This window comes from Mus caroli, chromosome 19 (genome assembly GCF_900094665.2).
Source record: "Mus caroli chromosome 19, CAROLI_EIJ_v1.1, whole genome shotgun sequence".
Classification (NCBI taxonomy): Eukaryota; Metazoa; Chordata; class Mammalia; order Rodentia; family Muridae; genus Mus; species Mus caroli.
The window spans coordinates 25,930,132-25,944,312 of NC_034588.1; the positions used below are offsets into that span (position 1 = coordinate 25,930,132).

The window sequence follows — 14,181 nt, forward strand, 5'->3', positions numbered from 1 at the left end:
ACGTGCATCATAATACTTTCTGAAGCTATGGGCCCTCTCATACTGTTGTGCACTTTGCACACACACACACACACACACACACACACACACTCACACACGAGTGGATAATAATGCCTGAAGCTATGGGCCCTCTCACACTCTCGTGCACTTTGCTCAGAGTCACCCCTATTGTCTTCTCTGTTCTGCTCTGCCCTCCCTAAGACTACAACCCCGTGGTTCCTTGCCCGAACCTCTCTGCCTGTATGTGATTCTGAGTCCAGACCGTCTTGGACTTCAGAAGAGCCCACAGCATGTGTGCTTGGTAGCATACCGCTTCTCTGAATGGGGTCCAGTATCACACCAGAGTCAAACACTACCAGTGTTTCTTCAGCAAACTCAGGAACGTTCTGCTGAGTAAGAACGCATACATTCATACATAGAGAGGCTATGAGTTGATGACCTATAGTCTCAGCATTGGCTCGGGTTTCTCCTAGCTGGTCCTGTCTCTCCAGCTACATTTTAAGACCTTACACTATAGCCTGTGCAGTTAGAACATTCTAGCTGTTCCATAAACATTTTTTTCATAAATAAGAAGTGACTGGTACCCCAGTGACTCATCAGCATAATTCTTTATAGACCTGGCCTATCCTATACAGATTATGCTACCCCTTAGTAAATTGCATGCTATTTTTTGATCAGAATGAAGTGATGAAATGATTCATACTATCAGATGTCTGGCTAGTTTTCATCTCTTTAAAATCCCCATTGGTCACATGAGACCCAAGGCAGCAATGACTGTCCCTCGGCTTCCTTATCGGGAAGGACCAGATGGTAGAATGTCCTCTGAATGTTCATGCTGGTAAACACCATGTAGTTCTTGCATTATTAATTTCTATCTTTTTAAAAAGAAGCCTCCAAATGTCGCTAGTGGTTAGCCCTGAAAAATGCCTCGATTATAAAATTCATAAGAACGTGCGACACCGCAGCACTGGAAGTTTTCAAAAGACATGTTCACAGAGGAGCTTGTTAAGAAGACAAAGCCCCGTAAACCTCAGTGGCGGGGGACAAAGCGTTTCACATGCAGACTTCCCTCGCTGTCGTTTTACTTCTTAGAACTCTGACTCCCAGCATGCTTCAGTGCGTTTCCTTGGGTTTGATCCATAGAACAAGACAAAGGAATACAAGATCGTGGGCCTGTACTCAGACGGCATCAATGTCCTGGGCTTGATTATCTTCTGCCTCGTCTTTGGCCTTGTCATTGGAAAAATGGGAGAAAAGGGGCAGATTCTGGTGGACTTCTTCAATGCCTTGAGTGACGCCACCATGAAAATCGTCCAGATCATCATGTGGTGAGCAGTGCTGACTAACACCATATCATTCCCACAGATAATGCCTTTTCAGACCTGGGAAGAAGAGGCCTATGCTCCTATGTGGGTCCTTCCTAGAGAAGGCAGACATTTAAAATCAAGATTGGGAGTATTACCTGATTTCACAACCTCCTCAGGAATTAATCTAGACCTAAAAGTCTGTCAGCCATTGTCTCTTGCCTCAGAATCCTGGAGAGCAACTTGCACCTACCCAGCCTTCCTGTCAGTAGGGATTTCAGAAGGTACTGGCGTATCTGAATACAAAGTGCTTCTTCTTAGGCCCGAGGTAGAAACGAAATTCAGAATATCACCAGCTGTTCTAGCCTAGGTATGACCACATCTGATGAAAAAGCTGCTTTCTAGCATCCAGAGACACTGCGTGTCTGTCCTGCCTGTGAGATGACCCGAAAGTTCAGGTCTCCTGAGAGACCTCTACCACCCCTTAGCTCATGTGGAACTAGCTCAACATTTTATAATCTAAATAGTAGAGATTGACAGGAAAATATCCAGTAGCGACAGCCAAGGAAGTCATTTAATCTCACTAAAACCTCAGCTCTGTCATCTGTGAGAAAAGGATAATAAAACCTAGCCCAGGGCTAGGGGAAGAGCATTAAGTGAAGTGATGTGTGTCAAATACTTCCCCAGCATAGGGCATAGCTAAATAGAGCTTTACAAATGGAGCTGCTGTGGCCTCACACAGTGCGGTTCCTATTGCCTCCCTGATGACACCTGAGAAGCAAGATGATCATGGCTGGAATGACCTGCTCATGTGCAATGAAGAGATAGAACATCCAATGGGGGGCAGGGGGGTGTGGACGCTGCATATGTGCTTCTGTGGCACACATTCTTACCAGAACCCCCTTAATTTGGGGGGGGGGTGCTAGATTCAAAGCTGAGCCCTTGGCTTCTTGATTATAGCCTGTGGTTCTCCCAGGGGAGAGCACATGTACACTGAGCATGCCCACACTAGCTGGTTCCCTCCCCGCAACCTATCTGAGAAGACCTGTGACATCTGAACTGTGCCTTTCTTGTGCTTGCTTTCTAGCTACATGCCGATTGGCATTTTGTTCCTAATTGCTGGGAAGATCATAGAAGTTGAAGACTGGGAAATATTCCGCAAGCTGGGCCTTTACATGGCCACTGTCCTGAGCGGGTACGTCTACTCAAGAGAAGAGACAGAGCTCCCTGCAAATACATTGGGGTTACTGGAGAAAGGCCAGGGTGCGGCTGGTTAGATGTAGCTTTTCTCCCATGGAGGAGAGCAGGGCATCAAGGCTGTCCTTTAACAGCTGTACCGTAGGTGGATCATGCTGTGCTAATCGCCAGCTCCTGGCAGAACAGCTTGGACCAGACTTTGCCACACACTTCATTGCTTGTGTTTAAAACAAGAGGAAAAGCTCATGTGTAGGCTCTTGGGGCTATCTCCTATCCCTTACTTCCTTAAGAATATAAATGAATCAGGCAGGCAAGGATACCTCCCACATAGCCCAGGGCTGAAAGGAATTAAGAACCTGGATACATTCCATCTTCCGCAAGTAGGAGTAGGAGGGCTGGGTTTGGGTCTGAGATTCTTGCTGAGCTGGTGTCAGAAGGGTGTCCAGATGCTAGGGCTGTTTAGTAAGTGTCTGAGACCTTTCAGAAGCCGTAAAACAAACAGGAAAGGTGCCAGGGTTGAATCTCTTGCACAGTTCTTACAGCCAAGCTGTTGGCTCCTTAAGAAGAGATGCTATAGGTTCTGAATGGTGCCTCCCTCCAAACGTGCCCGGCAAGGCCAGGATGGTTCTATCCGCTGAGAAATATGGGGCAATAGGATGAGTAAAAGATGCCGATTTAATTCCCACGGGCCAATCAGCCACCTTGAGCCAATCAGATTCCCTCTCAGAACCTCACCACATTGCGGCGTTCCCACAACACAGCATTAGTTGTTAACCTGGTGTGCCTGAGAACACAGCTTTCCAGCTATGCAGAAGCAGCCTGGTCCAGCAGTGTGTGGGTCAGAGTTGAACTGCAAGACCACAGAGATGAGAGAGGCAGGGCTTCTACTTTCTATTAGCCCTGAGCTGGAGCTGCTGCTGAGCCAGGCCATACCAGGGGTCGGGGGAAGGGTGGGGGCCGGGGCGGGGGGTGGGAGAAGTGGCTGCCTGGGATAATAAGCCATCTTTAATGGGGTTCTGTTGAGTTCTTGTCTCTTGTTCTATTTATGTTTCTAACAGAAAACTAAACAGCGTAGTGAAGATCTCAATGATTCTCTGCACTAAGAGGACTCTCTCCTCATACTCTCAAGATTGCTCTTTGTAGAGCTCACTGTTCACTGTGCATTGTCTTGCTGAACAGTCAGCTCATCACTTAAATGTACATGCATCTGCTAGTGAGTCTCATGTTGCCAGCCTCTTTTAGGGCAATCCGTAGCTTCCTAAGTGAAGCACTCTGGGAGCACAGGAATAATAAAGAAGTTGGAGACAGTCCTAAAGTGCAAGTTTCTCCTTGTTGTAACTCTGACCTCCCTCTTAGGCAGTAGATGCCATTCCAGAGCTCGGTCCAGAGGACGGGGTGGGGTGGCCTGTGAGGAGAGCTATAATGAGGTATCATGGTTGGGGACAAATGTGACCTTGGAGGGAGACTCGGCTCAGCCAGGGAAGGTATGGGACATTTCTGTAGAAGGTGGCAGAGATGGATCAGTGCGCGTAGTGCAGGAATGCATTGCAGGGACAGAGCAGATGATGTGACGCTCAGTGAGCTTGGGAATCTAAATTTATCTTCAGAATTTGCTAATAACTCTGACAAGGTGTTTCTTCTGCTAAGCAAGCCTTGACATCCCCATCAGTGGAATGGGGACATCTGTTCGCTGTCAGACGCCCCTATCTCACTGGGTCTTTGTGAAAGTTTAAAGATGTCCTGATTTTTAAAGCTGACTGAAAAGTAGGATCAGTGTGCAGACGTGGTATTGAGATTTTCTCCCTCTCGTTTGCAGGCTTGCAATCCACTCCCTCATAATACTGCCCCTGCTCTATTTCATAGTTGTGCGGAAGAACCCTTTCCGCTTTGCCTTGGGTATGGCGCAGGCTCTCCTGACAGCTCTCATGATCTCGTCCAGGTAACCAGGAGGAGAAGTGTTTGGGGGAAGTCTCCAGATAGTGCCGCTCTGATAGCTTTTGGTGAAGACAACTGCAGCTTCTGGTTTTGATAGGCACCTTTGAGAGATGGTGCCTAAACTTTCTGTCTGTCTTCTTGAATGTATTTCTCTACCATTCCAAGTACTTCTTACACTCTCCATGTGACCTGATACCCAGGAAAGATTCTGACGGGGGGGGGGCAGTGGTAGGCACAGCACCTCCTGTTTTTTGGTCTGGCCAAAAGTACCAGCATATGGACTGGGGAGGACCCAGGTTCAATCCCCAGCACCCACATAATGGCTCATGATTGCCTGTAACTCCAGTTCCTGGAAATCTAACACCCTCTTTGGGCCTCTGAGGGCACCAAGCATAAGGATATATATACAGGCAAAATATAAATACCATACACATAAAATAAAATTAGAATAAATTATTTTCTTAATTACCAGCATGCTTTGGGGCCCTTTTTTCACCTTTTGGGAAATGGGGATCTTTTTAGGGTGGAAACTGAGGCCTGGCCTTCTTAGACCTAAAGTCTTTTCTCTTGATCCCACAGTTCGGCAACCCTGCCAGTTACATTCCGCTGTGCGGAAGAAAAGAACCAGGTAGACAAGAGGATCACGAGATTTGTGCTGCCTGTTGGTGCCACCATCAACATGGACGGCACCGCGCTCTACGAAGCTGTGGCAGCCGTGTTTATTGCGCAGCTGAACGGCTTGGACCTGAGCATTGGACAGATTGTCACCATCAGGTGAGGTACAATGGCGCTCTCACTACATCACTGCTTGGACTGCCTCCAGCAAACACGGTCCGTGGAGAGAAACCGAGAAGGGCCCAGAGATGGTTCTGCTGGTCTATAAGTCCCTGCCCAAGATGTGGTGGGTAGATTCATGGCGCATGCAATTCCTGCTTCAGGAGATGGATTGCTGAAGCAGCTTTCTGTTCAGTTCACTGTGGCCAACAGGTGCCAGACAGTTTACACACCAAAGATTCAAGGTTGAATCTAGCACCAGTTCTTGCTCAAATGGGAGTTCCTGGTGGACAAGGGTTAGATACCCAAATAAATGCTGGGTTTGTGATAGGACTCTCACAGAAAATTGATGGGGAATCATGGGGGCCCCAATGAGAGAAGGATCAAACATACCTGGGAAGAGGAAAGAAGGATTCCTAGAGGAGAAAACAGTATGGATAAATCTTAGATGAATAGGAATAGCAAGAAAAGACAAAAGGGAAGTGCTCAGAACAGCAGATATATCTCAGAACCTAGCAAGAGTCCAGATTATTATCATATGATAAACAGATTTTCATTTTAAAGTATCTTTAAAGTATTTTAAAGATAATTAGCAGTATGGTGGGAGGCTTGGATGGGAGCAGGGACCACAAACTAGAAGATCAGTAAGTCCTCAAATGGCCTAGATCAAGACCTACACTGGGCATACCTCAGAGTTAGTGAATCAGAGAGCCAGTGTCTGGATTTAAGAGAATGCTTATAAGGTCCTGGTGCCTACACAGTGAGTCCCCAGTAAATGTGAGGAATGGGTGACACTATTTGGAAAGTTTGTAGAGAAGAGGGAACTGAGGAAGAAACCTCAAAATCCTATTAGAGGTAGATGAAGGGGGGGAAGGGGGGAGGGAGAGAACAGGTGGGAGAAAACCAGGGCCATCGAGGAAACTTGGGGACAAGAGGTTTGTTTTCAAAGATTAAAATGGCCCAATGTCTGATGCCAAGAAAAGTTCAAGTCAAATGAAGCCTGAAAATTAAGGAGGTAGGAAAAATGACATTGGTGTTGTGTCCTAGAGCAGCATTACTAGCCAGTAGCCTCGTGTGGCCCTTGGGTGGCTAAACTGGGTAGCACGGATGTGGAACAGGCTAACTACAGATAGCTCTGCTGGAACGCACTGTGTGACAGACTGGGATGCCTGTTGATCTCAGGACCATAGGTCAGGTTCAAAGGTCAGTTTCAGATGAACCTGGGTGAGCTTCATTTATGTTTCACGTACACTTTATGCTATAGTCTCCATGATTTCATGAAGTATTTGTAGTGCTTAGATTTTATAATCTGTCGTGTGAGATCAGCTGTGGGATTTTCCATCCATAGTGTCACAATTAGTCTTAGATTTTGGAGAACTTAGGATGTTGGACTTTCAAATGGTCAGGTTAACTAGGGATGCAGGAACAGAGCCCTCCTCTTGGCTGATTAAAGAGTAAAAAGGAAAAGCAAGCTTGCAGCGCTCAGCCGGGTTTTATTGAAAGCACACAAAAGTACACAGAGAAACAGACTCCTCCAGTCTGGAAAAGAGGATCCTGGATCTAGAGTCTGGCTTTTTCAGGCAGAGCCGAAACTTTCATATGATGGAGGGTGGGATGAGATCTCTTATCCCTCAGAATTGATTGGTTTGGGCTGTTGCAATGGTTTGGGGAACTCAGAAAGTTGATTGGTTCCCATCATTAGAGTCCCCTTTCTCCTATTTGATAATCAACGCCAGGCAGTTTCCTCTGGCAGGAAAAACATCAAGGCTTTAACCCCAAAGAGGGAAAAGGAAGTCAGCCATCTTAAATGTTTATGGGAAAGTAGAGCATGTTTTCCCTGGCTGCCTACTTACCGAGAGCTGTCAGACTCCTGGTCCCTCAGGATTCTCAGACTGTGTTGTTCCCATGGTGGCTGCTGTACTCAGAGCAGTGTGTGTTTTGATCCTGGCAGAACAGCAGAAGTGTTGTGTTCTGAGTTTGCTGCACAGGTATTATCCTGACTTTTCAGGGTTTTGTCTACACAAAAGCTGTCCAGACATCTAACCCCTCAAATGCAGGCAAGGAGTTGAGTACCTTGCCAAAGAATCGCCAGAACCAGGAATGTAAGCCAGATGTGTCTAACTTCATGCTACCCCACAGCCTACCCTCCAGTCCTGCTGAGCCTGGGCGCTAGGGCAGACCTTTATATCTTGGAAGCTGGAGGCTCAGCTGTGCTGAGGCAGGATGTGTTTGAACAATGAATAGGTTTTCATCCATTTCCCCTTACCTGAAGACAGATTGTTCTCAATGTCACACCAAAGCCACTCAGATGACAGAAGCTTTGTGAGCAAGTCCAAGGCTCAAGAGCACAGTCTTCTCTGACTGACTGAATTCGGAAGCCCAGCCTCACGCTGATAAGGACATGGCTAACCACATGTTGAGGCTTTCAAGGGGATCAATGAGCCTGGGCACAAATCCCTTCTGATAAGGAAAAACCCTTGATACATTGTTTAATTTTTTTTCAACCATCATTGAAATAAAGTTGGATTTTTTTTTTCCAGAAAGGATTTAGGAAGGATAGCGCCCCTGGATTATATAAGCCTAAAACTTTCAGAAACATTGATACAACCCCAGAACTAAGTCACTGTGAACTGGCAGTCATAGCCTCTACAAGAACACATACTAGGCAAAGCAGCTGGCAGGCTGTTGACCTGTAAGGCAGCACTGGGCAGATGAATGGGCAGCAGAGCCTGTTTGAGAATCCAGAGGCCTTTGGGACCCACAGGAATACGCATCTGTGGCTAGATCTGGGCTTTGTCTAGTTTACATCAGCAGTTTCTGCACCTTTGCCTTTCAGCCCACCCGAATCCGGAAATGATACTTTATACCCTGAGGGTAAGGCCACAGCTCCAAAAAGCACTGTGGGTGGCCTTGCCTGCTCTCCCCATTCAGTGGGTTTTCAGGACGCGGTGAGCCTTGATTTCTCCAGAATGGCCCAATTAAAATAAACATACTGCTGGTGAGAAACTGGATAATGCTAGGAGAAATGTCCCTATACCCTATACTGTGAGCTCAGGAGGAATCTTGTCAAAAACATGGGAATGAAGTTCACCTGGCTACCTACCTAAGATTCCAAGTCGCTCTTCCTTTTATACAAAGGACATCTGCTGGCCTGAAGGAGCAGTCAGGAATGCTTTTACCTTGGACAGTGTCACAATTTCTCAAATCGGTGCCTTTAAGGGATGTTCTTAGTGAAGACAAGAGTCTTGTGATGGCCAGGCATTATGTAAAGCCTACACAACCACTCCTTTATCCCCCTGCCTTCACCTCAGACATCCTTGCCAATCCACTCTACCACCCCTCTGCTCCCCTTCCTGAGACAACTGAAATTCCTGGCACATGCTAGGTGCTCTGTAAATGACTGAGCAGCTGAGACTGGAGGAGGAAGGAGGCAAGGGTGGGTAGATAAAGCCTTTTATGAAAATACTTGTATAAAAAAAAAATTGGTAAATCCCTGCCCTACCTCTTCGTAACTGCCTCAGTTTTGTGGATCGTTGCTGTTCAGTACTTCTTAGCTTTAGAGTGACCTGCCACAGGCTCTCCTCCTGCTGAGACATCCTGCTCCTCTTAAGCCCCTACAGTTCTGGGGTGTGCACTTGTACAGGTGTGTGTGTGTGTGTGTGTGTGTGTGTGTGTGTGTGTGTATTGGATGGGTGGGCAGATCACATGCACACGCACGCGCGCGTGAGAGACAAAACTGGTTATTTAGCAAATGAGCTCTAAGTGTTCAGTATGGGACCATAACTGTAACAGCAGCCATGGAGCCTGTGTCAGACCTGAGGCCTCGATGGAAGACATGGATGTCTAACCCTTGCCTGCCTTTGTGTTTTGGCTCCAGCATTACAGCCACCGCTGCCAGCATTGGAGCTGCTGGGGTGCCCCAGGCTGGCCTGGTGACCATGGTGATCGTGCTGAGTGCTGTGGGGCTGCCTGCCGAGGACGTCACCCTGATCATTGCTGTTGACTGGCTCCTGTGAGTTGGATCAAAGGCCCCTGCCTGGGTTGGTTGGGTAGGCAGCTTCCCAGCCATGCAGAGACTCTCTGCTGGGCTGGGCCTTCTGTCCCGCATTGACTGTTACTGCTTTCATTTCCTTCTGGCAAAGCTGCCTGGTAACATGCTTGAAATGAACTCTTCATAACTTCAGCAGGGGTTTTCAAAAGCCAGTGAGCTCCATCAGTTCCTGGTATCCCTGGTTACACTTAAGGTTAGGGGCTGGGTGGGGGACAAGATTAAACATGAGACAGTGGAGTGAAGGAGCAGGATAAGTCTGTCCCCACACATCCCAGTCCTGAGTTAGCTTCATTATTAGCAGCACCTCCTGCTTCAACATCAGTGCATCTTTCCAAGCATCTTTGGCATCCTCTGGGCTGGTGACAAGAACAAAGGTTTTAGCACGTGCCTGTGTCTAAATCCTCATCTGGTATCTTAGTAGGTTTAGGATCATGTGGATGTTCCTTAACTTCTCTGAAGCCCAATTGCATTATTTATGAGATGGAAAAAATTATGCCTAACCGCAGTAGCTTGTTAGGGACCAAGTGGGCTCATATGAGGCAAGTGTCTAGAAGTGAGGCTGGCAGTCGGTACATGGCTCAACAGAAGGCAAGTTCTAGTGTTATGATGGCAATGAGTCAATCCGACCACTCAGCCCCAGACAGTTCTCTTCTATCTTACACAGATACACACACACACACACACACACACACACACACACACACACACACACCATACACAGAACATCTGTGAGGAAAGATGCCTCTTTGACACCCAAAATTGAAAGTGGAGCAGCCTGGTATCTGGCTTTCTCTTTGATACTCAGGTCTATACATCTACCTTCTAGTTCCAAGTTCTGGCTCTGCCCCTGCCATTAGAGTAAGTATAGCTCCATACTGAACCTTATTTCCTATTAGAGAAAGACCAGGGTCAAACAGTTTGTAAACCACAGCTAAGATTGGGGAAAGGGGTATGATCATGCTGTGGAGGTTCCAAGCTTGTACCTGGTGTGGAAGCCGTTTCAAGTAAAAGAAGAAACCAGGCTGACTTAAACCCTGATCTTTCCTAGAAGCAGTGACTTTTGCTTCCAAGATGAATGAGGGTCTAAGCCTTTAATCCCAGCACTCGGGAAGCAGAGGCAGGCAGATTTCTGAGTTCGAGGCCAGCCTGATCTACAAAGTGAGTTCCAGGACAGCCAGGGCTATACAGAGAAACCCTGTCTCAAAAAACCAAAACAAAACAAACAAAAAGATACAAAGATGCTGGCCCAGTGCAGTCCCTGACAGAGGGCATGCACATTGTCACGTGTAGTCACCATTGGCTTCCTAAGTATCATCTCCACAAATGTGACCTCGTTCTCCGTTCTTTCACCCAATCTCAGCATCAAAATGGACACACCCTCTCTAGGCCGTCACTCTAGGCCTTCACTCTAGGCCTCTCTGCCACTGGCCCCTTCTCCAGCCTGTCTGGGATTATGACACAATGCAGGCGAATCAATGAGGACCCCACTTGCAGGCTGCTCTTTATTTTCAGGGACCTCATTGTTCCTCCATGTCCCTGCCAGGTTGTCCATGGAGTGACCTTATTTGGTAAAGTAATGAGTACCCCAGGGACACACCTGAAGCCCACAGACCTGGCACCATCCAAACCCCAACCAAGTACTGAGATTCTCTCACCTTAGTCAAAAGAGAGCTCCTAATACCATGGGCATTACACCTGGGAAACCCACAAAACAGAAGTCAAAGCTGAAAACTTTATTGAGTTCTGAGCCATCCTTAGAGCCCTCTGTGTCTATCTGAAGACACCATTCTTATTTGGGAAGGAAGAAGGGAATTTCGGGAGTCTGAGATGTCACTGCAACTTACTGAGAACACGGACCAACTGGGGCCCATATTCTTATTCAGCCCTTTAGAAACCACCCTCTGCTCCAGGCCTGAAGCATCTGCTAAGCCAGGCAGACAGCATTCTGCATTGACTTAGATCTTAACTGAACACATCAGAACCTTTCCTTTCTCCATAGGAAATCTGAGCCCATTCTGACTCTCCTGTCTCTTTCCCAGGGACCGGTTCAGGACCATGGTGAACGTCCTGGGTGATGCGTTTGGGACGGGCATCGTAGAGAAGCTCTCGAAGAAGGAGCTGGAGCAGATGGATGTTTCGTCTGAAGTCAACATCGTGAATCCCTTTGCCTTGGAACCCACAACCCTCGATAACGAAGACTCAGATACCAAGAAGTCTTATGTTAATGGGGGCTTCGCGGTAGACAAATCTGACACCATCTCGTTCACTCAGACCTCACAGTTCTAGATGCCTGGCCTCAGATTGAGGCCTGGGATTGTGAAGGGCGTCTCCACAGGAGCCATCTCTTAGCAAACTCCAACATTAAGGAACGAGAAGGACACTAAGAGTCAACTGTACATTTAGTTTGATAAACAGACCTCCAGATTATTTTCTATATTTGGCTTTATAGCCTTGGTTCTCTGGGTTTAGGGATTTGGGGTGAGATGAACTGAAAGGAAATAAGAAAGTTGTGTTATCTGGATTTTCTAATTCTATACAACAGAGTTTGGAAGTATATGAAGCAGTAACTGTTGGGATTAGGTCATAGATATGGAAGAGAAATTGGTTTCTCATGCATAGACCAGTGTTTGGGGTTTTTAAACAATATTATTGGCTACAAATTTTTACTCAGGCTTTCTATTGGCGGGACTTCCTTTGCCTTCTTACTTTTATAGATTATAATGCATCTCAAAAGCCCTACCCAGTTAATGTGCCAAATTTTCCATTTTGACCTCATCTCCAGCCACTCTCAAACTTCCCATGGGGCGGGGGTGGGGGGGAGCAAAAAAGATCAGCATAGTTCTGCAATAACAGTTTAAAGATAGTTGTGGGGTTTAGGGGAGGGGAAAGGGTTTTTTATTCAATGTACTGTATTGAGACACTGGTAGCTGGTAACCAGTGTTCAGTATAGAACTATATGTATATGTGTGTATATTTATTATTTTCATGTAATTTGCAAGACAGAGATCAGTAATGAACTATCAATGTGAAATATGCAGCTTCCCTTGTACTTGAATCAAAACGAGAGCTCCAGCCTAGGTGTGAGCTCACCAGAACACTGTCAGGCACTCTGGGATGAGAAATCAAGTTGCTGGCTTACTGTGATTCAAGCCCTAAAGCAGAAACATATTATGGTGAAACTCTAAGATGACACAGCCGTTCATATACAACATCTAGGGTCAGGCTCCCGGGAGGGGGAGGCTCCCTGTGAGCATGGAATAAGTACATTTACAAAGGCACTGTAGAGGCAGGATGTGCTCCCATAGCAACAGAAGGCTTCGATCTTCAAGTAGACTTCAAGACCCACTTCACAAGGCTGCCACTTTTCTGTCCTTGGTTTTCTCTGCCCCTCCCCATCCCCCAGGGCCAAACTAGCAGTGACAAGTCACTGCTGTTTCAAAACGGGGTGACCTAAATTGAATAAGCCTCATTGCAAGGTGACCAAGCTATCCTTATACTGTAGTCTTTTTATTTTATCTTTTGGTTTTTTATTTTTTAGTTTTTGAGACAGAGCCTCTCTACATAGCCGTGGATATCCTGGAACTCACTATGTAGCCTAGACTGGCCTCAAACTCACAGAGATCCTCCTGCCTCTGCCTCTTTAGTGCTGGCCTGAAAGGTAGGTACCACCATGCCCAGCTCTACACTGTATTCTTACAGAAGAAAAACCAGGCCATAAGCTACTGGTACCAGTGGTTCAGGGACAATACTTCAGTCCTTCCCTGGAGAGGATTGTTCTGGGAATCTCAGCCTTGTGGCTTAGAATCCTCTGCCTGTCTTTCTCCTGCTAATTCCCGAAGGTGGCTTATAAAAGTCTACACTTCTGTCCTCATCCTGTAAATAAAACTCAACAAAAACTTGTTCTTAACTTGGAGACAGATTCATAACAGCCGTGTTTCTGTAGTGCCCTTAAGTCATCTTAAACCCGTGCTTTTATATTTAAGAAGCCAGAAATTGTGCCAAAGATAGCAGGAAGGTAACTGAATGCTCAGAGTTGGCCACGCCCACCTGAAAGCTACAGACTGACCGTCATGGTGACCCTTGACTCCGAACTTTGAAGTACAAATATCTGTATTCTTTATAGGAAGTAAATCTAAATCTAAATGAGGTTGAATGGATATTTTATTTAGGAATGGACGGTTCTGTCCCCTTATCAGGTGGTTCTCCTTAATGGCAGTGAATTGGCAGAGCTGTTCACAAGATCATTGGGGTCATCTTGTAACCAGCCACTTCACACACTGTGCTGTTAACTCAAGATGATATGTTCCACTTCCTTCTCAATAAACATCTCCCCCACTCTTTCTCCCCTTATCTTTCTGCCTCTCATCTGTTCTTTTATTTACCTGGGTAAGTGTGAGAAAGTGAATTGTGGGCTGGTGCTAGAAGCTCTCTGAGATCATTGGCTTTAAAACCAGAGACGATGGGCTTGGAAATGTTTTGTCACCCGGAGAAAGAAAGGTCAGGACTTGAGGAAGACACACCAATCCTTCTTGTTCACCAGTGAGGATTACAAGACGGAAAGGCTATTCCATTGTGGACAACTGGGCTCCTAGTGTGTGACTGAAACGGAAATCGGATTTGCTAGAAACTGCTTCAATTGTGTGACCACCTGATAAGGGGATTGGTTCACTGAAGGGCCAGTTCTACCCTCTGAAATAGGACTACCAATTACAAGTAGCTGGATTTGGATGCCCTTGAGAGAGAGGACATGCCCCTACCTGAGCACCCCAGGTACCAGTCTTCAGAACAGGACTCGTGTGTAATAGATATCAGAGGAACAGACAATTTCTTGGCCCCACTGAGGAAAGGCAGCATTAAAGTGCCAGTTGCTTTTTGGCCACAGGAATCCAGGACGGAGTCTTGACTGCCATGCAGGGTAGA

General features: G+C 46.6%; 1 protein-coding gene across 1 annotated transcript in view; it reads left to right on the top strand.

Moving 5' to 3' along the window:
* Positions 1–13,611, top strand: part of Slc1a1 (solute carrier family 1 member 1) — a 79,343-nt gene extending 65,732 nt beyond the window's left edge. Inside the window, exons 7-12 of the mRNA XM_021151606.2 lie at positions 1,144–1,328; positions 2,392–2,499; positions 4,318–4,440; positions 5,016–5,210; positions 9,088–9,222; positions 11,301–13,611. Coding sequence (XP_021007265.1) covers positions 1,144–1,328; positions 2,392–2,499; positions 4,318–4,440; positions 5,016–5,210; positions 9,088–9,222; positions 11,301–11,547 — 993 coding nt within the window. The 3' untranslated portion in view covers positions 11,548–13,611. The remainder of the gene's footprint in view (positions 1–1,143; positions 1,329–2,391; positions 2,500–4,317; positions 4,441–5,015; positions 5,211–9,087; positions 9,223–11,300) is intronic.
* The last annotated feature ends 570 nt before the right edge of the window (positions 13,612–14,181 follow it).